At 37.9% G+C, this 25,568-nt stretch overlaps 1 protein-coding gene across 3 annotated transcripts in view; it reads left to right on the forward strand.

Annotated features, from left to right (window-relative positions):
- The window catches only part of NUDT9 (nudix hydrolase 9), a 35,898-nt gene extending 16,587 nt beyond the window's left edge, over positions 1-19,311 (forward strand). For all 3 annotated transcript variants that reach the window (XM_009447924.4, XM_063808451.1, NM_001280433.1), the window contains 5 exon segments: positions 2,788-2,874; positions 10,111-10,222; positions 12,547-12,693; positions 15,333-15,417; positions 18,807-19,311. In XM_009447924.4, the coding sequence (XP_009446199.1) occupies positions 2,788-2,874; positions 10,111-10,222; positions 12,547-12,693; positions 15,333-15,417; positions 18,807-18,985 (610 nt within the window). In that variant the 3' untranslated portion in view covers positions 18,986-19,311.
- The last annotated feature ends 6,257 nt before the right edge of the window (positions 19,312-25,568 follow it).

Genomic DNA, 25,568 nt, shown 5'->3' on the forward strand with positions numbered 1-25,568 from the left:
AGGGAGGAGAATTGCTTGAACCGGGAGGCGGAGGTTGCAGTGGGCTGAGATTGCACCACTGCACTCCAGCCTGGGCGACAGAGCGAGACTCCATCTCAAAAAAAAAAAATAGACATACCCAAGACTGGGTAATGTATAAGGGAAAGAAGTTTAATTAACTTACAGTTCTGCATGGCTGGGGAGGCCTCAGGAAACCCACTGTCATGGTGGAAGGCAAGAGAGAAGCAAAGGTACATCTTACATGGCAACAGGTGACAGAGAGTGAATAAGTAAAGGGGGAAGAGCCCCTTATAAAACCATCAGATTGGCCAGGCACAGTGGCTCACACCTGTAATCCCAGCACTTTGGGAGGCCAAGGCGGGTGGATCACCTGAGATCAGGAGTTGAAGACCAGCCTGGCCAATATGGCAGAACCCTGTCTCTACTAAAAATACAAAAATTAGCTGGGCATGGTGGCGGGCACCTGTAATTCCAGCTACTCGGGAGGCTGAGGCAGGAGAATCGCTTGAACCCAGGAGGCGGAGGTTGGAGTGAGCCAGGATTGTGCCGCTGCACTCCAGCCTGGGCAACAGAGTGAGACTCCATCTCAAAAAAACAAACAACAAAAAAACCATCAGCTCTCATGAGAACTCACTCACTATCATGAGAACAGCATGGAGAAACTGTCCCCCATGATCCAGTCACCTCCCACCAGGTTCTGCCCTCAACTTTCGAGAATTAAAATTTGAGGTGAGATTTGGGTGGAGTCACAGCGCCAAATCATATTAAAAAGTTAGAAAGAAGTGTAAAAATTAGCATGTACCAAATAAAACCAAAGAAGGATCACAGATTTGAAATCATGGTTATCATCTTATAAAAATGTTACACTTTGTATTCTTGGTGCCTGTAAGACAAGGAAATGGTAGTACTCCTCTCATCTCAACCTGGTCCTTCAGTTTTGCTAAGTTCTTTCTTTGGTCATAACTTATTCACCTTTCTATGATATTGAGTCTTTTTAAGTCAAATTCTCCTTGCATTTGACTGATTCCTTAGGTTCTTTTATAGATACAATTATAAAAATATTATGAAAAGATAGGTAAGATATATAGATGGAAATGCAAGATAGATTGTTCTTTTAATCAAGTCTCTTTGACTAATAGAAACTAACTTTAGCTTGCCTGAGCAAAAGTAAAATTTATTTTAAGGCTATGCTATAGGAATGTCTCAAGGAGCTCAAAGCAAAAATGCAGCTAACTTGAGGAAAAGATGGAATTCGAAATCCATCAGGACTCTCTCTCTGCTTCATTTATGCTTTTGTCTATATTTTTGGCTTATTACTCTCTCTTTGCAAATAACCATCTGTGCTTTTCAGGTTTCAATATAGTCTGTGTGTCCATTCCAGTTTCCTGTTTCCAAGTTATGGTCTTGGTCATCTATACAAACTAATCTGTCTCTTTATGGTGGCCTTGATCACTTGTGTTCAGGGGTGTGTGGTTACATGGAATAAAATATGGTTGCAGGCCGGGCACGGTGGCTCACGCCTGTAATCCCAGCACTTTGGGAGGCTGAGGCGGGTGGATCGTGAGGTCAGGAGTTTGAGACCAGCCTGACCAACGTGGTGAAACCCTGTCTCTACTAAAAATGCGAAAATTAGTTGGACGTGGTGGTGCATGCCTGTAATCCCAGCTACTCAGGAGGCTGAGGCAGGAGAATTGCTTGAACCCAGGAGACGGAGGTTGCAGTGAGCTGAGATCATGCCACTGCACTCCAGCGTGGGTGACAGAGTGAGACTCTGTCTCAAAATAAAAAAATGCATATATATATATATATATATATATATATATATATATATGGTTGCTGGCCACTCTGCCCCTCCTCCTGTGAATTTGGAAAGAATTATTGTCAGCTGGGCAGGTGTCTTGTCTCTTCTTTCTGTTGCTATTTGCAAGTCTTGCTGAAATATTTCTGAGTCTAGTACAAAAACAATATAAAAATTCATTCAATTTTAATAACAGTCACTGGGAAAAAAGAATAAAAAGAGATGGCAAAAAGGGAAATTTTGGCAAGTTGTTTATTTACTTTCATATAGTGGGAGGGCAAGAGATACAGCACCATGAAGTAGAATTACATGTTAGAACATTTTAGTAGTACATAATGAAAGTTGAACATTTAAAGAATGTTTACTGAAATAAAATGACACAGGCATGAGTATTGATAGGTTTCTCTGACAAATTTTTAACACTGGATTGTGGCATCAGGTTAAATAGTTGGCATTTTTATAAAATTGTATTTTAGTCTACTTGAAATCTATGAAATAGTAATACTAATACCTTATCATATGCTACAAATATATATTATTGATAATAAAAATCCAGAAACCATTGAGGAAAAAGGGATTTAATGTAACAAGGACAATTTTAATAGGAAGGGTTGTAGGAGAGTAGAGTAGGAAATGAGAATAATGAGAAAGTGAAGAGAGATCTAGGTGTTCCAGAAGAAACCAGGAAGGTTCCAGTTTGAATTTGGGAGTATAGGTGAAAACTGAAACAAATCATCACATTGTAGAACCACTTGGGGTATGAGAGCCTCTTTCTGGATCAAGTTTAAAGCATATCACATGCACAAAAGAAAAATTAAATAGCAGTGTCATGAAATACATGACTTCAGCACCAGATATGTGATAGTTCCATTGGATTTGTAAGGACTTATTCTGTCTTACTGCTTATGTTCTCTTCTTTTGGGTTATATCAAATCAGGTTAAAAAGATGAACACATTCAATTGATTTTATGCTTTTTTTGTTTTTCCAGAAATCCTGCAGGACGGACTGGACTGGTGGGCCGGGGGCTTTTGGGGCGATGGGGCCCAAATCACGCTGCAGATCCCATTATAACCAGGTAAGAACCAATAAAAAGCATATCAGTAGCAAAGAGCTAAGTGATAGAAAAATTGCAGACTGTAGCTATGTTTGTGTATATATGTATACCTGTGTGTATATACATATGTATGTGTTTGTATATATATGTATGTATACAGTCATGCATTGCTTAACAATGAGGACACGTTCTGAGAAATGCATTATTAGATGATTTTGTTGTTGTGTGAACATCATAGAGTATATTTACATAAAACTAGATTGTGTAGGTACAATTGTATAAGTAGTATACACCTATGCCATATGCTATAGCCTATTGCTCTTAGGCTACAAGCCTGTACAGCATGTTACTGTACTGAATACTATAGGCAACTGTAACACAATTGTAAGTGTATGTATATCTAAACATAGGGAAAGTAGGTAAAAACACGATATAAAAGATAAAAAACCATACACCTGTTTCGGGCACTTACCCTGAATGGAGCTTATAGGACTGGAAGTTGATCTGGGTGAGTCAGAGTGAGTGGTGAGTGAACATGAAAGCCTAAGACATTACTGTCCCCTATTGTAGAGTTTATAAACACTGCATACTTAGGCTACACCAAATTTATAAAAAATATTTTCATTTTGTTAATAATAAATTGACCTTAACTTACTGTAACTTCTTTATAAACTTAAACATTTTTAAAACCTCTTTGGCTTTTTTATAGTAACAGCTTAAAACACATCATGCAACTGTACAAAAATAGTTTCTTTTGTTACCTCCTTATTCTGTGAGCTTTTTTTAATTTAAAAAAAGTTGTTTCTTCTGTTTGTTTTTAAACTGTTTGTTAAAAACTAAGGCACAAACACACACATTAGCCTACGGCTATACAAGGTCAGGATCATCAATATCACTGTTTTCCACCTCCACATCTTGTCCCACTGGAAAGTTGTCAGGGGCAGTAATATGCATGGAGCTGTCATCTCCTATGATAATAACACCTTCCTCTTGAATATCTCCTGAAGGACCTGCCTGAGGCTGTTTTACAGTTAACTTTTTTTATAAGTAGAAGGAATATACTCTAAAATAATGATAAAAAGTGCAGTATAGTAAATACATAAGCCAGTAACATAGTCACTTATTATCAAGTATTATATACTGTATGTGATTGTACTCTTATGACTGGCAGTGCAATAGGTTTGTTTACGTCAGCATCACCACAAGCATGTGAGTAATGCATTGGGTGAGGATATTGACAATGGCTTATGACATCATTAGGTGATAGGAATGTTTCAGCTCCATTGTAATCTTATGGGACCACCGTTGCATATGTGGTCTGTTATTGACCAAAACATCATTATGTGGCACGACTATACACACACACACGCCTGCACATGTATATTCCATAAATATGCATGCAGATGTATATATAATTGATATTTTAAAGGGACTTTATATAAAATCATAGTGATGCAATGTAAGTATAAAGCTGTACTTATATGAGTAGGTTAGGCATTATATAAAGAAGGTTAATTCTATTTGTGCATCTATTTATTGAACATCTATTTGTTCTCAGCATTGAGTAGACACTTTGGTAAATATAAAAAAATCTAAGAATCCTAAGTTGGTTCTCTGTCACTGAAGAGCAATGGCTTTAGTTGCAAGATGGAAAATGTGAAGTAAGAAAACACGTTAAATGTGATCAAATAATATGGGTGATTCAGGATGCTTTAGAAGATTAGAAGATTGGATGTGGGTCATGACTGTGGTAAACTAGAGCACCCAAGAAAGGCTTTATAAAGCAGGTAGATTTGAGCTGAACTTGAACCTTGGGTAGGGAGACAGCAGGAAGCCTAAGAAAAGGGTTTGTAGTAATATCTGAGTAGAGACCAGCTTGGTTGAAACAGAATATTCTTGTAGAAGAGTAGTGGGCGAAAAATGAAACTTAAAGTTAATTTTTGTGCAGTTTTATTGTGGAGAATTTTAAATGCCAAAGTTAGGAGTATGGACTGGAGCCATTGAAGGTTTCAGAACGGGGGAGAGGCATTCTCTTCCTGAGGCAGACCTATGTGGTAAGCCAAATCATATTCCAGTCTCTTGATGAGCATGAATCAGAATTAAGAAGGTCAGTAAATCTAACGTTTAGATGTGCTTAGCTATCTCCACAGGAATCATCTTTCTAATGTACCTGAAATATTGTCATATTTGTCATCCTTTTAATTTTTATTTTTTTACTTTTAGAATTTCTTTGCTGACCATCTGTCTCCCCACGTGGAATTGTCATGTTCTTTCTTTAAATAATGCAAATATCCTCATATTGTTACTTTCTTAGTTTTGATATTTTGGGGGCTTTTCTTCAAGGAGACTCTGTTTTTCTTTGATCTGAGATATAATAATAATTTGATAGTTTAACTCTTTATATATTTTTTTATTTTCAAGTTACTGGAAGAGGCACCCATACTCACCCGGTCTTATTTTTTTACTTGCCCTCTTGATTCTCCTGCCAAAAAGGATCTTTACCCAACCCCAAATTTTATCTTCCCTCCATCCATCCATCCACTTACCCACCCATTCACCTACCTACTTACTTAACTACTGATCAGCCTACCTCTCCATCCACGTACTGTTAGAACCTCTATGGTTTAAATGAGATGGAAAGAGTTAATAAAAAAAAAATTAATGGCAGTGTTAGTTTCTGATTTTGGTGAAGCTGGCTAAAAACAGGAAGGTATGAAATGTTTGAAACAGGAATGTAATGCTAGTAAGGGGACAAGAGCAGAAAAGGGAAGCCAGAGTTTTGAAAGTTAGAATCTAGTTAGCTTATCTTTATCTATGGTGGACCAAATAGTGGCTGGGAGTATACATGGTGATTGTGTATCAAGTTGTTTTGAAATGGTAGACTTTTTTAGCTTAACTCTGTCATACAGATAAGAGAACTGAAGGCTTAGAGATGGTCCGAGGCTATAAGAGAGCCCACAGGTGGCAGGGTCTGGCTTTCAACTGTACTCTTAAGTTGATGTTCTTTGTTATCTCAATAATGCATTAATTAATAATAAATAGTAATGCATTAATAAATTGATGAGTTCCTCTAAATAGATGAGAGGCAGCAGAAATGGAACAGAGAAGAATGAAAGATGTTGAAGGAAGATTCAAGCCTTAGATGAATTGTTAAAAGTATTCTACTTTTAGACTAGTCTATTCCAGGCATCCTGTCAGTGCTATCATTAGTTTTTCTATTTGTTTTTCACAGAAGCCCCTCCAAGTAGGTATTGATATATCTATTTTGAGGATTTGAAAATAGAGACTCACTGGGGTTAAGTTACTTGCCTAAATGTTGTAGATCTGACATCTGAATCAGGGGTAAGTGGCTTTAAATACTGTACTTTTTCTGTTACACCACTAGTGAGTCTTTACTATACTGTACTTTTTATCATTGTTTTAGAGTATATTCATTCTACTGGAGAATCACCCAGGCACTTTCAGAGCCAAGATTTCACCCCCCTTTCTTTCAAGTATGCACTTCATGATTCAAAACAGCGTTGTTCAGGATTTCATAAACTTTTTCAGAAGCTCCGGGGCAGGTGTTAAATTTTCAGATTCCCAGGCATCTCTCCTAGAGATTGTCCAGGTACAATTATCAAAAGTTTCTTCAGATCCTCTAGAGTCAAAATGAGTTGGGAAGTGTTAATATATTATTGTGAATAAATTCAGGTCAAACAATTGATGACAATTTCATTTTCTGTTCACTTTTGGTTAAAGACAGGAAGGTACATACTGTTAGAACTGGGGAGGGAATAGCAATAGGGCATAGAAATATTACTGCTATTCAGTAAATGTTTATTAGGTTCATCAATTAAAATGATGTATTAGTTCTGTTAGATCAAGAAATTTTGTTTTAAAATTGGTGATAATGTATTTAATACTAATAAATAATATAGCAAGAAGCTACTCTGCTTAAAATCCATACATTTGTCCTTCGGAATAAAATCTGAGAACATATGCAAGCTGCTGATCATCTCTCTGATCCTGCCTTCTCCCCAGTAGCATCTCTCTCTTTTTTTTTTTTTTTTTTTTTTTTGAGATGGGTCTTGCTATGTTACCCTGGCTGGTCTTGAACTCCTGAGCTCAAGCAGTCCTCCCACCTCGGCCTCCCAAAGTGCTAAGATTACAGGCAGGAGCCACCACACTACACCTGGCCAGTGGCCAGCATCTCTCTCTATTCTGTTTCTCATCCTTGTTTCATAGTCACAACTGGCTGGCTGAAGAGCAGTGGCTGTATTGAGTCTTTGTTTTCCCAGCTCCTTGCATGTGATGTGTAGTAGGTGCCAGTAAATGTTTATGAGTGAACATAGCCACCATTTGCCTTCTTATCTTTCCTTTTTTTTTTTTTTTTTTTTTTGTGAGACAGATTCTAGCTCTGTCGCCCAGGCTGGAGTGTAGTGGTGCTATCTCGGCTCACTGCAACCTCCAAGTGATTCTCCTGCTTCAGCCTCCCAAGTAGCTGGGACTACAGGTGCACACCACCCCGCCCAGCTAATTTTTTGTATTTAGTAGAGACAGGGTTTCACCATGTTGGCCAGGATGGTCTTGCTCTCTTGAGTTCGTGATCTGCCTGCCTCGGCCTCTCAAAGTGCTGGAATTACAGGCGTGGGCCACTGCTCCTGGCCGTCTTTCCTCTTATCTAATTAGTGTAAACATTCTGCTTGTTCAGTTTAAGTAGATAGTATAGTAATTAAGAACACAGATTCTGGAACCAGATTGTCCAGGTTCAAAGTTGTGTTTACGCCCTTGTTAACACCGTAGTCTTGGGGAAGTTACCTAACTGTTTTGTGCCTCATTTTCCATACCTGTAAAATAAAGATAATAAAACAACTATGTTATAGGGTTGTTTTGAGGCTTAAATGGATAAATACATTAAAGCACTTAGAACAGTGTTTTATATATATATATAATAAATGCTATCTAAATGGCTTTTAGAAAATAAAAATAAAATCCATACTGTCTTCTGTCCTGTCATCATCTTTTACCTGGATCATAGTAGTAGCCTCCCAGCTGATCTTCTTTGAGTCCAGTCTTGCTTTCCTCCAGACCAACATACATGCTTTTGTCAAAGTGAGTGAGCTTTCTAAAATACAAACTGGTTATGGTTTTACCCTGCTTAAAAACATTCTCTGGCTCTCTAAGTAGACGAATTAGATGAATCTTGTCGTATAAGCCAGTTGCCCACTTTTCTGGTCTATCTTTTCCCTCACTGATGCCCATGGTGCTAGACCCCATATGAACATTCAGTTTCTTGAACACATTATTTTATTTTATGACTTTGTTTCTTGCTTATGTATTCCCCTTTCTGGCATTTTAAAAACAGATGTGCCCTCTTGTACTAATTATTATTTCATTTCTGTTTAATATACTCATCAAACTATCACCCTTCTGCTAATTTAGAGCCACTGCTAGACTATGAGCTCTTTCATGGGAGGAACTAGATATGGTAGATATGGTAGTCAGCTACTATATAAGGAAATTTGGAAACTCATATCCATACTAATATTTTATTGGGTTTCATCCAGAGTAATACTTATATCATAGACCTTCTTTTTTGGTTTAGCATTGGAAGTTTTTTTTTTTTTTTTTTTTTTGCCTGAGAGATCATTAGGACAATTCCTAAAATTGGGCTGGAGGTTGATATGGAGGTGAGGAAGGGGAAGGGGAGATTTATTAATATCAACATCTCTGGCAAAGAGAGTGTGGTTAGAAAAAGTGTATTCTGAAACTAACATTGCCTTGATACTTTCTACAAAACCCATAAGCAATTCAATTTAAAATATAAAATAAAAGGATAGAGTTTTTTTTGTTTATCAAATCAGAGGGCATAAAGATTGAGAAGCAGGGCCGGGTGCTTACACCTGTAATTGCAGCACTTTGGGATGCCGAGGTGGGAGGATGGCTTGAGGCCAGGAGTTCAAGACCAGCTGGGTAACATAGCAGGAGACCCCATTTGTAAAACAAAAAAAATTAGCTGGGCATGGTGGCCCAACGCCTGTAGTCCTAGCTACACAGGAGGCTGAGACAGGAGGATTGCTTGAGCCCAGGAGTTTAAGGTTACAGTGAACTATGATTGCACCACTGTACTCTAGCCTTGGTGACAGAGCAAGACCCTGTCTTTTAAAAAAAAAAAAAAAAGATTGAGAAGTACTGCTTTTGACACCAGCTAAACTGGGTCATATAATCTGCTTTTCTCTTAGCACAGGGTGAACTGTTAAAAGCAAATTTTTTTTTTTTTTTTTTTTTTTTTTTTTGAGATGGAGTCTCACTCTGTCATCCAGGCTGGAGTGTAATGGCACGATCTTTGCTCACTGCAGCCTCTGCCTCCTGGGTTCAAGTGATTCTCCTGCCTCAGCCTCCTGAGTAGCTAGGACTGCAGGCACCCATCATCATGCCTAGCTAATTTTTGTATTTTTGTAGAAACAGGGCTTCACCATGTTGGCCAGGCTGGTCTTGAACTGCTGACCTCAGGTGATCCACCCACCTTGGCCTCCCAAAGTGCTGGGATTTCAGGTGTGAGTCACCACGCCTGGCCCAAAGCAAATCTTACCATGCCTTTTTCACTACCAGTAATTTTTTTTTTCTTATTTTTAGATAGGCCCTCTCTCTGTCGCCCAAGCTGGAGTGTAGTGGCACCATCTTATCTCAGTGCAACCTTAAACTCCTGGGTACAGTGACCCTTCTGCCTCAGTCTCCCAAGTAGCTAGGACTATAGGTGCATGCCACTGCACCCAGCTAATTTTTTATTTTTTGTAGAGATGAGGTCTTCCGTTGTTGCCCATCCTGGTCTCGAACTCCTGAGTGCAAGCAATTCTCCCAAAGTGTTGGGATTACAAGTGCGAGAGACTGTGCCTGGCAACTACCAGTAATTTTTAAAAGGGGATTCATAAACTTATTTTTTAAAAAACTTTGATAACCTTTTCTTTAAATTCTATTCTGCTACTTCTTTTTTTGTTAATACTTTAAGTAGTAAAAATTGTTTATATCCTGAATTTTCATTACAGATAATGTAGTGACTTTTATGTAATGTAGACATTTGTCCTGGTTTGTAACAGTGATGAATATAGAATATTTCCAGTAAAAATCAATAGTTTTAAATAAAACTAGCTGATTTGAGATAAATTTATATATACTCTGCTTTAAAGAAGAAGTCCTTGTAACTTTGTCTCAAGTTTGAGATAGAACCTTAGTTTTTGTTGTAAATCCGTTATGATTTTATATTACTATTCACAGATGGAAAAGGGATAGCAGTGGAAATAAAATCATGCATCCTGTTTCTGGGAAACATATCTTACAATTTGTTGCAATAAAAAGGAAAGACTGTGGAGAATGGGCAATCCCAGGGGTAAGCATTAAAATTAGTGTTTAAGTTCCTTTTAGTTGCTTTACTTACTACAGGGTTATTGTTTGTGAATCTTTTCTATTCCATTTTCCTCTATTCCTTCCCACTTCAATTAGTAATTCTTATGTTTTTCATCCCTGCATGAAGTGTCATTGTCAGCAACAAGTTTAGGATAATCCAAGACTGTTAGAATCTGCGTGTAATTCTGACACCTTTGGGAAATAACGTGGGCTTTGAAGTTAGATGTAGGTCTGTGTTCTGGCCGTTCTACTTGCAGCTGGGTGATTGGGAGTTCAGGCCCTCATCTTTAAAATAAAGAGATCTATTTCACAGGATTATTAGAGATCACATTTAATAGGCATTCATTATGTTGGGTCCCATTTCAGAATTTAACCTCCACTCCAAGCCCAAGGTAGTATTTTTAAGCACTTTTTGGTTGAATTCTGATAACTTTTGACAATATTTAAAAAATTAGCTTTTGTTATTTACTGTTCCGTGTAGTTTAAATAATTTCTATAATGTTATCAAGATGAGTATACTTTTGTTGGCTTGTAGTTTGAATTTATGGCAGTGGTATATTTGAAGTGGCCATTTATTTTTTATTATTTATTTATTTATTTATTTTGAGACAGAGTCTCACTCTGTTGCCCAGGCTGGAGTGCATTGGCGCAATCTTGGCTCATTGCAACCTTTGCCTCCTGGGTTCATGCAATTCTTGTGCCTCAGTCTCCCAACGTAGCTGGGATTACAAGTGTGCGCCACTATGCCTGGCTAATTTTTGTAATTTTAGTAGAGACAGGTTTCACTGCGTTGGCCAGGCTGGTCTCGAACTCCTGGCCTCAAGCAATCTGCCTGCCCCGGGACCTCCCAAAGTGCTGGGATTACAGGTGTGAGCCACCACACCTGGCCTGAAGTGGCCGTTTAAAATGTTTATGTGTGTGGTAGAGGGTTTTATATTTTATACCATATTGTGAAATGGAGATAGTTTGATATGAGGATGACTCTTTATAAAAACATACAGTTGTCTGCAAGAATGTTTTTTTCTGTGTAGAATAAAAATGGAGTGGAAATAAGGATCTCAGCCGACTCTGATAAAAGTTTAGGCTAATTTCTTTTTCTTTTTCTTTTTTTTTTTTTTTGAGACGGAGTCTCACTCTGTTGCCCGGCTGGAGTGCAATGGCATGATCTCAGCTTACTGCAGCCTCCACCTCCTGGGTTCAAGCAATTCCCTTCCTCAGCCTCCCGAGTAGCTGGGATTATAGGTGACCACCACCACACCTAGCTAATTTTTGTATTTTTAGTAGAGACAGGGTTTCACCATCTTGGCCAGGCTGGTCTTGAACTCCTGACCTCGTGATCCACCCACCCTGACCTCCCAAAGTGCTGGGATTACAGGCGTGAGCCACCGTGCTTGGTGAACTTTAGGCTAATTTCTGTGAGCCAAATAGTCAAACTTCACTTAGGTTGAAAGCAATAACGTAATAATGATTTCATCATAGAATCTTGCATTTTTATTGTTATTTAAAATTCTTATCAGGAAACTGCTGTCATTGTTATTTTGACAGTTATTCATCTAATCAGTGTATTTTTAGTATCTTCCTTTTGTCAGCTAATATTTTAGACACTGAGAATACAACAGAGCAACATGAACAAATAACCTCTGTCTTTTGGTGCTCCCATTCCAGTTGGAGAGACAGATAATATAAGATACATAAGTTAAATATATTGCATGTTAGAAGGCAGTAAGTATTAAGAAACAAAAGCAAGGTAGAGGACTAGGAAGTGTTTGAGAGTTTGCGATTTTAGACAGGGCAGTTAAGAGAAGGACCTCCCTGAGGAGGTGCATGTTAGGTAACTATCTGAAGGAAATGAATTAGTGAACCATGCAGATATCTAGAGAAAAGCATCTTGGATAGAGATAATAGCAGGTGCAAAGGCTCTCAGCGGGCAGCATGTTAGGCAGGTCCTGGGAACATTGAGGAGGTCAGTGTGGCTGGAATGGAATGAACAATGGGGGAAGAATCAATGTGCTGTGTTATTTCTAACCTCCAGTCCTTTTTCCTTAGTTCGAGTTTGGCAAGTACCAGGAAATTGGTTTGATTGCCATAGGCTAACCTTGGACCAATCACTGTGGCCAAATACATGAGGTATCCTTATTGGCTCCTTCTACTAGCAACAGATGGTTTAGAGAACAGTGTATCACAGAGAAATGGGGATCACTATTATAGGCAGATTGAATAATAAATGTTCACTCTACTACTCAATAAATATTTGTTGAACAAATCAAAGCTGATCCCTTTTTTCAAAATTTTTAATGTGACTCTTAGGGGATGGTGGATCCAGGAGAGAAGATTAGTGCCACACTGAAAAGAGAATTTGGTGAGGAAGCTCTCAACTCCTTAGAGAAAACCAGTGCTGAGAAGAGAGAAATAGAGGAAAAGTTGCACAAACTCTTCAGCCAAGACCACCTAGTGGTAAGAAATAGTGTTTCTGGGAGGGATTTAGTTCTGTGGATTGATGAAAATGACTTAAAAGTTGACCTGGAAATCTGTATGTCCTTCTCTAAATAAAGTGGAATACTTGTATATTTAAAATATATTCACAAAAACAAATTACAGATCTTCACTGTAAATAGGTTTCTATTTAAAGTTTTATAGCCCAACTTTAGGCTATATAGGCTAAAATGATATATATTTAGTTCATTTATATCATTTATTATAATAACTTTTTTCTTCTTAGTTTTTCTTTCTTTTTTTTTTTGAGATGGAGTCTCACTCTGTCACCCAGGCTGGAGTGCAGTGGCACGATCTTGGCTTACTGCAACCTTCACCTCCCAAGTTCAAGCAATTCTCCTGCCTCAGCCTCTGGAGTAGCTGGGATTACAGGCTTCCACCACCACGCCCGGCTAATTTTTGTATTTTTAGTAGAGACAGGGTTTCACCATGTTGGCCAGGCTGGCCTTGAACTCCTGACTTCAGGTTACCTGCCCACCTCGGCCTCCCAAAGTGCTGGGATTACAGGCGTAAGCCAACACGCCTGGCCTGTAAACTATTTTCTTTCACGTTGAGTACCCATCCAACAGAAAGCTTTTTGTATGTGCATGAATTCAGCTCTCTCTGAAAGAACATTTACATTTTAAATTATGTCATACAGAGATTTTTCTGGTTGATAATCATATAAGTCTCATGTCTGTTTTGTCCATATACCCTCTGTGATAGGGTCTTGCTCTGTTGTTCAGGCTGGAGTGCAGTGGTGTTATGGCTCACTGCAGTTTTGACCTCTTGGGCTCCTGTGATCCTCCCACCTCAGTCTTCTGGGTAGCTGGGACCACAGGCAAACACCACCGCACTGGGCTAATTTTTTGTTTTTTGTTTTATAGAGATGGGGTTTTACCATGTTGTCCAGGCTGGTCTTGAACTCCTGGGCTGAAGGATCCCCCCACCTCGACCTCCCAAAGTGCTAGGATTACAGGCGTGAGCCTGGCCTTCCGTGCTTTTAAAAAAATACCTTACAAGGTATATGCACACTAATAATAAGGAAATAACAGAGTTTTTTTTTTTTTTTTTTTGAGACGAAGTCTCACTCTTGTCCCCAGGCTGGAGTGCAATGGCGCGATCTTGGCTCACTGCAACCTCTGCCTCCCAGGTTCAAGTGATTCTCCTGCCTCAGCCTCCAGAGTAGCTGGGATTACAGGCATGTGCCACCATGCCTGACTAATTTTTGTATTTTTAGTAGTGACGGGATTTCACCATGTTGGCCAGGCCAGGTCTTGAACTCTTGACCTCAGGTGATCCGCCTGCCTCGGCCTCCCAAAGTCCTGGGATTACAGGCGTGAGCCACCGCATCCGGCCTTTTTTTGGTCAGTTTTTATTTGGATTGCTTGTTTTCTTTTCAGAATTGGGATTTAGTTATTTATGTTGTCCAGATTTTTTTGAGTTACGTTTGTGCTAGATGAATAGATCCAAATATCTTCATATATTAATAGCTTAAGTAGTAATCTTTAGTTTTATTTATAGATCTCCTTTGTTTAACTAGAAGAATCTACCTTTGTATTTCAGAAACTATAATCACAGAAAAATACTTAAGTGATGGACTCTTAAAAAATCATATTGCCCAAATCTGACTGTTCTCAGATTCTGAAATTAGAGTTTGAGGTGTTGAGGGTTTCATGATTTATTTATTTGTTTTGAGACAGTGTCTGGCTCTGTCACCAGGCTGGAGTGTAGTGATGCAATCTCGGCTCACTGCAACCTCTGCCTCACGGGTTCATGCGATTCTCCTGCCTCAGCCTCCTGAGTAGCTGGGACTACAGGTGTTCTCCACCATGCCCAGCTAATTTTTGTGTTTTTAGTAGAGACAAGGTTTCACCATGTTGGCCAGGATGGTCTTGATCTCTTGACCTCATGATCCGCCCACCTCCGCCTCCCAAAGTGCTGGTATTACAGGCATGAGCCACCACGCCTGGCCTGAGGGTTTCATGATTTTTAAAGCTGCCTCAAAAGAGAATATTGTTCTTTGGGAAATTTGAAACAAGCACATGAAGTACTACATTAAAAGTTTTATGATATTTACATTTCTTTCTTTTTTTCTTTCTTTCTTTCTTTTTTTTTTTTTTTTTTGAGACAGAGTCTCGCTGTGTTGCCCAGGCTGGAGTGCAGTGGCGCGATCTTGGCTCACTGCTACCTCCACCTCCTGGGTTCAAGTAATTTCTCCTGTCTCAGCCTCCCGAGTAGCTGGGACTACAGGCACCTACCACCATGCATGGCTAATTTTTTTTGTATTTTTAGTAGAGACAGGGTTTCACCTTGTTGGTCAGGCTGGTCTCGAACTCCTGACCTCAGGTGATCCACCCGCCTCAGCCTCCCAAAGTGCTGCGATTACAGGCGTGAGCCACCGCGCCCGGCTATTTACATTTCTTTAAAAAAATTTTGATAGAAACACATAATGTCAAATTTACCATCTAAACTGTTGAATGTACAGCTCAGTAGCATTAAGTATGTTCATGTTGTTGGGCAACAGGATATTTACATTTCTGATGCTAGTGAAGGTAACATGCTCTGCTGTACTCACTACACCTTGGACTTTTAAAAAATTTGTCTTCTTTTGAAAATAGATATATAAGGGATATGTTGATGATCCTCGAAACACTGATAACGCATGGATGGAGACAGAAGCTGTGAACTACCATGACGAAACAGGTAACTTTATATTTATTAAACTGGCTGGGATTAAAGGATCAATTTAAGCCAGTAGCCCACTAAGGCATGATTAAATCTGGACTATTTTAGCATCTTAAACCAATTAACTGTTGATTGTAGGACTGTAGTTATATGAAAGCAAAATTGTTGGTATTAAAGGAATACATAGAAGAAATCTTCAAAACTGTTATCACCAGTGACTAAATTTTCTTTAATCCATTGGTAACATTTGAAATTAAGGTTGAAATTATGGGCTAAAATGATATGCTTTAAAGATGTCAGATTATTTATTGAGTATAGTTCCCTTTTTTTGCAAAACAAAAGCAACTGGGATTTGGGTAGGAAGTATGGCAATGATAAAGGAAATGGGATTTATATCTTACTATTTCAAATATTTTTATAATAATCTTGGATTGTTAATACACAAAGCAATAACAAAAAATTCCAAGTACTGAAAAAATTTTAAATGAATGCTGTTTCTGGTGTATGGAATTTAAAATTTTATGAGGAGGGTCCAACCTGTTATTACAGAAGGAGAAAGGAAAAATCTGCTGTCTTAAAAATTAATTTGGTCTTAATGTACACATTGAATGGCTCCCTTGAAACATATTTTATTGCTAAATTTGATTTGTTTTTATTTGTAGCATAAAAGTGGGGGCACCATGCTAGAGAAATGAAATGAATGTTCCACTCATAGTTCTTTCTGAGCTGTGTAACCTTGTACAAATCATTTGTCCTCTTGGACTCAGTTTTTTCACTTACAAAATGGGCTAGAACTAGATCTGTCATTTCCATATCCTGTGCTTTTGCTTGTTGAACTTGGAGGAAACTCCTGGGACCATTTTCTATTCCTGTATTTCCACTAAGGTGTATTAGAAGAGTTTATCCTAGTTTGAAAACTTAGAAGAAATATGCAGATGTAAATTAGAAGCAGGTCTGTACAACTTTAGTACTGATAAATTTGTTAACTACTTTAAAGTTTTGGAGTTAAAAACAATGACTGATCCTCCAGAAGTTGATTATAGAGTTTATGGATTGTTCACTGTTTTTACCCTATCTTTTTCTCTCTTTAAACTTAAAAAATTTTGTTTTGATAATTCCAAAATCTCTGCCATATTTGAGTTCGGTTTTAATATTTGCTTTGTTTCTTTAGGCTATGTTTTTTGCCTTTTAGCATGCTTTTAGTGCTTTTTTTTCTTTTTTCTTTTTTCTTTTTTTTAACCCCGAGATGGAGTCTTGCTCTGTCACCCACGCTGGAGTGCAGTGGCATGATAACGGCTCACTGCAACCTCTGCCTCTCGGGTTCAGGCGATTCTCCTGCCTCAGACTCTCAAGTAGCTGGTACTACAGGCATGCACCACCATGCCTGGCTAATTTTTGTATTTTTAGTAGAGATGGGGTTTCACCATGTTGGCCATGCTGGTCTCAAACTCCTTACTTCAGGTAATCCACCCACCTTGGCCTCCCAAAGTGCTGGGATTACAGGCATGAGCCACTGCGCCTGGCTGTAGTGCTTTTTTGAAAATTGACCATGATATAACTTGTAAGGGAACTAAGGCAAATAGTTCTTTAGCGTGAGGTTTTATGTTTATCTGGCTAGGAGTTAGGCTGTGTTTTTTGTTTGCTGTCATTGTATGTGTCAGAGGCTAAAATTTCCTCTGGTTTTGGGTTTCCCTGGAGACTTATTAAATGAGGTCGGAAGCATGCCCTTCTTTCAGCTGTCTTCCCCTTTTATTAAACAGGAGTCCTATTGATAGATATGGTGGTAAATTCTAGAGGAAGGGGAATCATAGGAGAATATATGGTTAGATGTCAGTCTTTTAGTGAGCCTGTGGCCCTGGACTGTGACCCTTCATATGTTATTCTCAGCTTCCCTCCTTCCTCCCCAATCCTTAGGAAAGACAGGAAATCCAGCGGGGGCTGGAGTTGGGTATTTCCTTTCCCTCAGGTTGCTTAGGGCTTGGTAAAATAGTTTTCCTTGAGGGCAGAGTGATCTGGGTGTATTTGAAATTGGTTACCTTTCCCCTCTCCATGTTAGAAAGGAGAGAGGATTTTTCTCCAGTCTTCACCTGGTGGCTTTCTTGGAGGTAAAGCTCACTAAAATGTAGGCCCCCTCTTCATACTGGTATGGCTGACCCCCTAGGAGATTTTATCTTTCAAGCTAGTCCAAAGGTCAGCTTTCAGCAGTTAGTTACCCTTTAAGTGTTCCTACCAGGTGCTGACTCCAGCGGTAGGCTTCTCTCCCTGGTCAGTTGTGATTCTCTGTATTTGCCTTTCTCTCCAGTTTTTGGTATGGCAGTGTGCTCTCTACTAAGAATACAAAAAAGTTAGCTGGGCGTGGTGGCAGATGCCTGTAATCCCAGGTACTCAGGGGGCTGAGGCAGGAGAATCGCTTGTACTCAGGACGCGGAGGTTGCAGTGAGCCGTGATTGTGCCACTGCACTTCGGCCTGGTCAACAACAGCGAGACTCCATCTAAAAATAAATAAAATAAAATAAAATATTTAAGTAATGTTGCCTTGAATACTTTAATAGGCTTGTCTCTATTTCATCAGAATAAATTCTTCAAAGAGGAATTACTGGATTGCTTATTGTATCTTCAGTGCCTAGTACAGAGTCTGGCACACAAGATGCACTCTGATATTTACAGAATGAGTGCTTGTCAAAGAAAACTTACTTTTTAAAAGCTCTTGATAAACATTGCCAAATTTCCTACAGAAATATGCCATTTATATTCCCAGCAGTGATTGGGAGCACTTATTTTTTATTTTTTTGATAATTTAAATTTTTTTTTTTTTTTTTGAGGTGGAGTCTCACCCTGTTGCCAGGCTGGAGTGCAGTGGTGTGATCTTGGCTCACTGCAACCTCCACCTCATGGATTCAGACAATTCTCTTGCCTCAGCCTCCCAAGTAAGCTGGGACTGCAGGCATGTGCTACCACTCCTGGCTAATTTTTGTATTTTTAGTAGAGATGGGGTTTCACCATGTTGGCCAGGCTGGTCTCGAACTCCTGACCTCAGGTGATCCACCCGCCTCAGCTTTGTTTATTTTTTTACATTTAAATCTCTCATCCCTCTTGGACTGATTTTGATGTAAGGTTTCATATTCATATAATATAATCTCTTTTTTAAGGATAATCTTTTTAGAGAAAACTCTTTGTGTTTATCTAAAATTTAGGGACTTGGTTAAAATTTGGACATTTTGGAATACTCTAGTTTTTTTTCTTTTATTCATTCTGCTGACCAGGGATGGAATAGTCTAGTTTTTAATTCACTTGGCCGGCTAGTACAATGATGATTTAAGATTATTTTAAATAAGAATACTTGACGACATAGATATGCTAAAACAGAAATGAGTTTTTCTTGGTGATGGTTTTTCTTTGGCAACCAGGTGAGATAATGGATAATCTTATGCTAGAAGCTGGAGATGATGCTGGAAAAGTGAAATGGGTGGACATCAATGATAAACTGAAGCTTTATGCCAGTCACTCTCAATTCATCAAACTTGTGGCTGAGAAACGAGATGCACACTGGAGCGAGGACTCTGAAGCTGACTGCCGTGCGTTGTAGCTGATGGTCTCCGTGTAAGCCAAAGGCCCACAGAGGAGCATATACTGAAAAGAAGGCAGTATCACAGAATTTATACTATAAAAAGGGCAGGGTAGGCCACTTGGCCTATTTACTTTCAAAACAATTTGCATTTAGAGTGTTTCGCATCAGAATAACATGAGTAAGATGAACTGGAACACAAAATTTTCAGCTCTTTGGTCAAAAGGAATATAAGTAATCATATTTTGTATGTATTCTATTTAAGCATGGCTTAAATTAAATTTAAACAACTAATGCTCTTTGAAGAATCATAATCAGAATAAAGATAAATTCTTGATCAGCTATAACTTCTGTTTCATCTAGTTCTTGTTTGTCAATGCCTTCCCTCCCGCTCCCCATCTTCTGAGGCCTGAAGGATGTTCCTGCCACATCAAACTCCTTTAGGCAGAGTACCGCCACTGGATGTATAGTTTAATGTTTCATCTGATTTTTCTTTAAATTATTTCCTTCACATTTTGCTTCACATGATCTTGTTGAAGCTAATTTTGAAAATGGAAACTATGTTTTCTTGACTTTAGAAGCATTAGTTTTAAGAGGAAATTTCAGCCACTAGTCAATAGAGATCAAAATCAGTGAACAAGAGCTGATACTCTCATTTTCAAAAATTCTGAATTAAAAAAAGTCCAGGAAGTTAGTAATTTAAATCAGTATGTTCATTTCACTCTAGTGAAACTACTATATGTTGTAAATTAGTTAAAAATGGATGTTCAGAAAAGAATTGAAATCAGGACAAAAAATTACAGATGCTGGTGAGGTTGTAGAGAAAAAGGAATGCTTATACGCTGTTAGTGGGAGTGTAAATTGGTCCGACCATTGTGGAAGAGAGTGTAGAGAGTCCTCAAATATTTAAAGATATTTGACCCAGTAATCCCATTACTAGGTATATACCCGAAGGAATATAAATTGTTCTATTATAAACACATACTCACGTGTATGTTCATTGCTGCACTATTCACAATAGCAAAGACATGAAATCAACCTAAATGCTCATCAGTGATAGACTGGATAAAGACAATGTGGTATATGTACACCATGGAATACTATGCAGCCGTAAAAAAGAATAAGATCACGTCCTCTGAAAAGACATGGGTGGAGCTGGAGGCCATTATCCTTAGCAAACTAATGCAAGAACAGAAAACCAAACACTGCATGTTCTCTTATAAGTGAGAGCTAAATGGTGAGAACACATGGACACGGGAACAACACATTCTGGGGTCTATTGGAGGGTGGGAGGAGGGAGAGGATCAGGAAAAATAACTAATGAGTACTAGGGTTAATACCTTGGTGATGAAATTATCTGTACAACAAACCCTCATGACACAAGTTTACCTATGTAACAAACTTGCACATGTACCCCTGTACTTAACAACAAAATAAACACAAAGGAAAATGTTAGCCATGTGTGAATTTTAAAATTCTTGGTAGTCACGTTAAAAATAATGAAACAAGTAAAATGGTTTGTAATTATTTAATCCATTATATCCAAAATATCTTAATATGTGATCAATATATAATTATTAAGTAATTATTTTGGTTTTATGAAAACAGGAACAGAGGTGGAAGTCTCTGTGAGTTAGTGTTTTTTTGTTAGGAAAGAAATGTTAAAGATTGAAATAGATTTTTGAGAAAAGCATGGTTAATGTTATAAATCCCAGAGGAAAGGAGGGGGTTGGTGCTTTGGGGGTTTTTGAAAGCAAGGAAAAGGAAAGAAAAGTAGTACTGCCTTGTCTTAGTGGACATGTTTATCTCATTCTGGCTAAGGATCTCCGTTGGAAAGCCCTGTGATAGGAACTCCTATCCACCTAAGTAGGGTTGGGCTATAGCTGGAGCATCTCAGGAAAAGCTTTAGGGGAGACAGACATGATTGTTTTTCCTTCAGATGTTTGAAAAAGATTAGGCTTACTCTGTAGCTAGAGAGCAGAATTACGGTTAAGGTAAAACAAAGTGTTGTTCTGTTTTTTATTTCGTTTATTTGATGTCAGAAGTTTTGGTGGTAAACCTGAATTGAACTGACAGGAGGCTTTTTTCCCCTTAGTTATGACTGTAGATTTTCCTGAAAAGCATTAGAATGTTTGATTTCAGGATACCTCGAACCCTTCTGGAGTAGTTATAAATAGGGCTTATGTATGTATTAACTTCTAAAAATCCATAAAATCCTGGTCCCTACGGTGAGTAATAAGGGATTGATACTTGATGAGGATGACCTGCTCAAGAGGTTAGATGGCCTTCCTGCATGGAAGAGTTGGCTTCTAATTTCACCATTTGGCAGGAAGAAATTGCTTCTTCCTGTCACTGAATGGAATTCTCCAAAATTGAAGCTACTTGTTTACAAAAGCTCTTTTAACAGTTTGAGCAATTTTCTGAAAATTTTGGCCTTTACTTGTGTGTCATAGTATTTTGAGACAGGGTCTCATTCTGTTGCCCGTGATAGCACCACTGGAGTGCAATGGTGCTCTTATGGCTCACTGCAGCCTCAACCTCCTGGGCTCAAGCAATCCTCCCACCTCAGCCTCCTAATTAGTTGGGACCACATGTGTGCACCACCACACCCAGCTAATTTTTTTATTTTTATTTTTGTGGAGACTGGAATTTCCCTATGTTGCCCAGGCTGGTCTTGGACTCCTGGGCTCAAGAGATCCTCCCACCCCAGCCTCCCAAAGTGTTGGGATTACAGGTGTGAGCCACCCTGCCCAGCCTGTTTAATAGTTTTGATACATTTGAACTGCCATTAATAAAGACATTTGGTTATATTAAAGGTTTATTTAAAGTATGACTAAAGCCCATGGTCTAGATAAATTCTTTATGGTTTTTTGGAGTTTTCACTGGAACATGCACAAAGTATGCAAAATTATAAAACTACCATCAACTATAGATAAGATAGAAGTAGATACTCTTCTGATAACTGTAAATATCCAGCACCATCTATAATAGGGAAAAAACAAAATGTTAGTTTCAGATATTCCTAGAGGAAGATCTATCTGCTGTATCACTAGGTAATATTCCCTTCATACTTATTTTCCTTATGTCTTATGTAAAATGAATGTTTTTTATTTTAGAGACATTTAGTAAAATAATAATATTTGCCATTTACTGAGTATCTGTATTATATTTCTTAATTCTATCCACATCCTGTTAGGTAGTAGTATTCCCATTTCACAAATGAATACATTGATATTTAGAAAGGTTGCCCGCAGTTTTATTTGCTAGTAGAGTTGGGATTTGAATCATGGTCTGACTGGGTTGCAAAGCTATTCTGTCTATTGTATTCCCTACTAAGGTTAAGAGTCTTTTATGATACATTATTTAAATATGCAGCTTGGAAGATTATGTGTTACATAAATAGTACTCATGTTTTTCATAGTATTGCAGTTACGATTTGTGAGTTGAAATTTAAGGGCCACACCTGATTTGGCTAGCATTGTTGAAGTTGTTTGTGTAATTTTGGCCCAAAGATAGTTTATTTGATGATAACCTAAGGATAAAGGGCCACAGTCAGTATTTGTTTTGTCAGCAGGTGTTCTTGAGCTTTTGAAAGCATTTCAAACTGAAATAGAAGGATATGCAAAGTTTCCTTAGGATCATAACTACTTTAAATATTTGGTGGCTGAAGGGGGAACTTGAAAATTCTGAGCACTTCGAGAGGCTATTCTTATTTAACAGTATGTTTTCTTATGCTTAGGACTTCTGGTGGTGGTTATTTTCTAAAATATTTCTGGAGTTTTAATAAATAAACTGACTTTAAAATACATCCTTTGAAGAAAGCATTTGTAATTAATTGGTCTTGTTTACACCTATTTTCATCATATTATTAATTTACCGTTGTGGACACAATCAGAGGCAATTAAACTCATGATAAAAATATTGAAAAGGATATAAATGCTTGAAAGAATTTGGAGATTTTACTAACCATACGTAACTTCTGGCATAGTAGTGGGAGAATTATTTCTGTCAAAATAGATAATACAGATTATAGTTATAATTTATTATATGAAGATATTTTCACCACAATTCCTTCTTCACCCATGCCTCCCATTTTATGGTTATTTTATTGCTGGTGTGTTAATATTGGTATAATCATGTATGTTGGAGGTGGAAAATAATGTGGAACTGTTAAATGCTGATAAATTGAATCCTTAACTGTTTACAGCATAGAGCTTAATCTCTCCCACTTGGCCTCAGATAGTCTAAGTATTTGAAATGGTAAAAGGTACTAAATAAGCACTTCAGGGCAATGTAACTTGTTAGGAGAGAAGCAGTTGGGTGGAAACCCAGTTTCTTTCTCCAAGGCTGTAGTACACTATGATTGGGCCCGTGAATAGCCTCTGCAGTCCAGCCAGGACAACATAGCAAGATCCTGTTTCTTAAAAATATTAGAACAACAAAAGGGATATATACCTTTTTGGTCTCCACATTTTTCTTTCTTTCTTTCTTTCTTTTTATTTTGGTATGTATTTTACATGAAAGCAAACTTCAGTGAAAGTCAAAGTAGAAGTCAAAGTTTGTAGCCTTTGTATCCAGCAAGTTAATGCTTTTTGTTAAGATGTGTTACCTTGCCTTGAGATCAGTCCATTTCTAGGTGTGGCAGTTTTACAGTAGGCTTTTCTCATTATTTACTATGAATTGCCTATAAGACAAAAATAAGCCTGAAAGCCTGGGCACGGTGGCTCACGCCTGTAATCCCAGCACTTAGGGAGGCTGAAGCGGGTGGATCTCTTGAGGTCAGGAGTTTGAGACCAGCCTGGCTAACGTGGTGAAACCCCGTCTCTACTAAAAATGTAAAAATTAGCCAGGTGTGGTGGCACATGCTTGTAATCCCAGCTACTAGGAAGGCTGAGGCAGGAGAATCGCTTGAGCCCGGGGGGCAGAGGTTGCAGTGAGCCGAGATCACGCCACTGCACTCCAGCCTGGGTGACAGAGCAAGACTCCTCAAAAAAAAAAAAAAAAAAAAAAAAAGCCTGAAGCAAACTTTGTTGTTTGAAATTTCATATTGCATATATGCCTGTAAATTTAAATTTTTTGAAATATCAAGGACATTATTAAAAAATAACTTTTTAGACTGGCAAAAATTTTGATGTGAAGATTTTGGAGGAAATGAGTTTATAACTTATGAGTTCTAGTTTGGTAGATCAGTTGAGGTTGACTCTCATATATTTTTATAGTTACAAAGAGTTTCTCTTACCTTTCGTGGCATTGAATATAACTTACCTTTATCAATTTAGTCATGGAAATAAAATCTTACCCCAGAGAAGTTCCAAAAGTTAAAAAAAAAAAAAAAGAAAAAAAATTTAGTAAGATGTTATCTTTAGTCTATTAAGTAAATGTGTAGTTTATCATAGCATAAAAATAGAGCCTTACCCCTAGTTGGTTCAAAATAGCAATGAGTAACTGTGAAGGAAGAAAAATTGATGATCAGTGCTGTCAATAGGTTAATTTTTAAACCTACATTTAACTTATTACATATGCAAGTTAGTATACTTTGTATACAAAATCTATTTTATTGAAAAATTCCATTTTATTGCTTAGTATATTATTTATATGATACAAGATTTTAAAATGACAATATCTGGATTTAAATACCTTTAATTCACAGAAATATTTTCTTTCTACAGCTTTGTAATGATATTTACCATATTTGAAAGTTAGAAAATTGATTTGAATGGTTAAGAAACCCTCTGTGTACACTTCCATACAAGTCCCATCTTTCATAAATGATTCAGATTCCCTGTGTGAATGATACTTGAACTAAAATTTTAGGACAACTATGAATACTTTGTTTTGAGAACTTGCTTATACAAGCAGTTTTACTGGAAAATTGTTTTGTAGCATCCACATGGTCCTGTTTTAAGATTCTGGCAGCTTGCTCAAGAAATTGACCAACTCCGTCTAAAAGGTGAATCTCTTTACTTGTTGAGCTGTCTGTCTCAGAGTGTATGCAGTAATATTTAAGCTAAACACTGTCCCAACTGTGACAGATCTTAGGCACGAACAATGCCCTCAGGTAGCGTTTGTTCTGTTAGGGTGCCTTTCTCTGCTCCCTACCTTAATTGGGACCATTGAGAGATGTTGAATGTAGTATTTATATAGACTTTATAGAATAACAGGGCAGAATATATTTACCGCGATAAGATCATTAGGTGTGAGGACCTAGAATAAAGGAAACAGTCAAAATAAGGAGTTGTAATTCAGCATTTCATCTACTTTTGTATCTTATATATTTTATATTAGCTTGGTAAATGAGAGCATGCTTTTTAGAATTCTCATCATTTCTAAAGTTCAATTATTAAAATTCACTAATATTTTAAGTACCCCCCCCACCCCAAACCTATCTCTGGAAACATGTAGTCTGTATTTTCTGTTGTGGGCTCCAGACATAGCAGTGACTTCTTGGAAAGATTATTAAACCTATGATTATTGGGTTTGAAAAAGACTATTTTGGGATCACCTCTTTCTGAAAGAAAACTTTAATAATATTACTTCCTATAATCGTAATAGGAGTGCTGGGCATGGTGGCTCACGCCTGTAATACAGCACTTTTGGAAGCCAA

The sequence above is a fragment of the Pan troglodytes genome, chromosome 3 (genome assembly GCF_028858775.2).
Source record: "Pan troglodytes isolate AG18354 chromosome 3, NHGRI_mPanTro3-v2.0_pri, whole genome shotgun sequence".
Lineage (NCBI taxonomy): Eukaryota > Metazoa > Chordata > Mammalia > Primates > Hominidae > Pan > Pan troglodytes.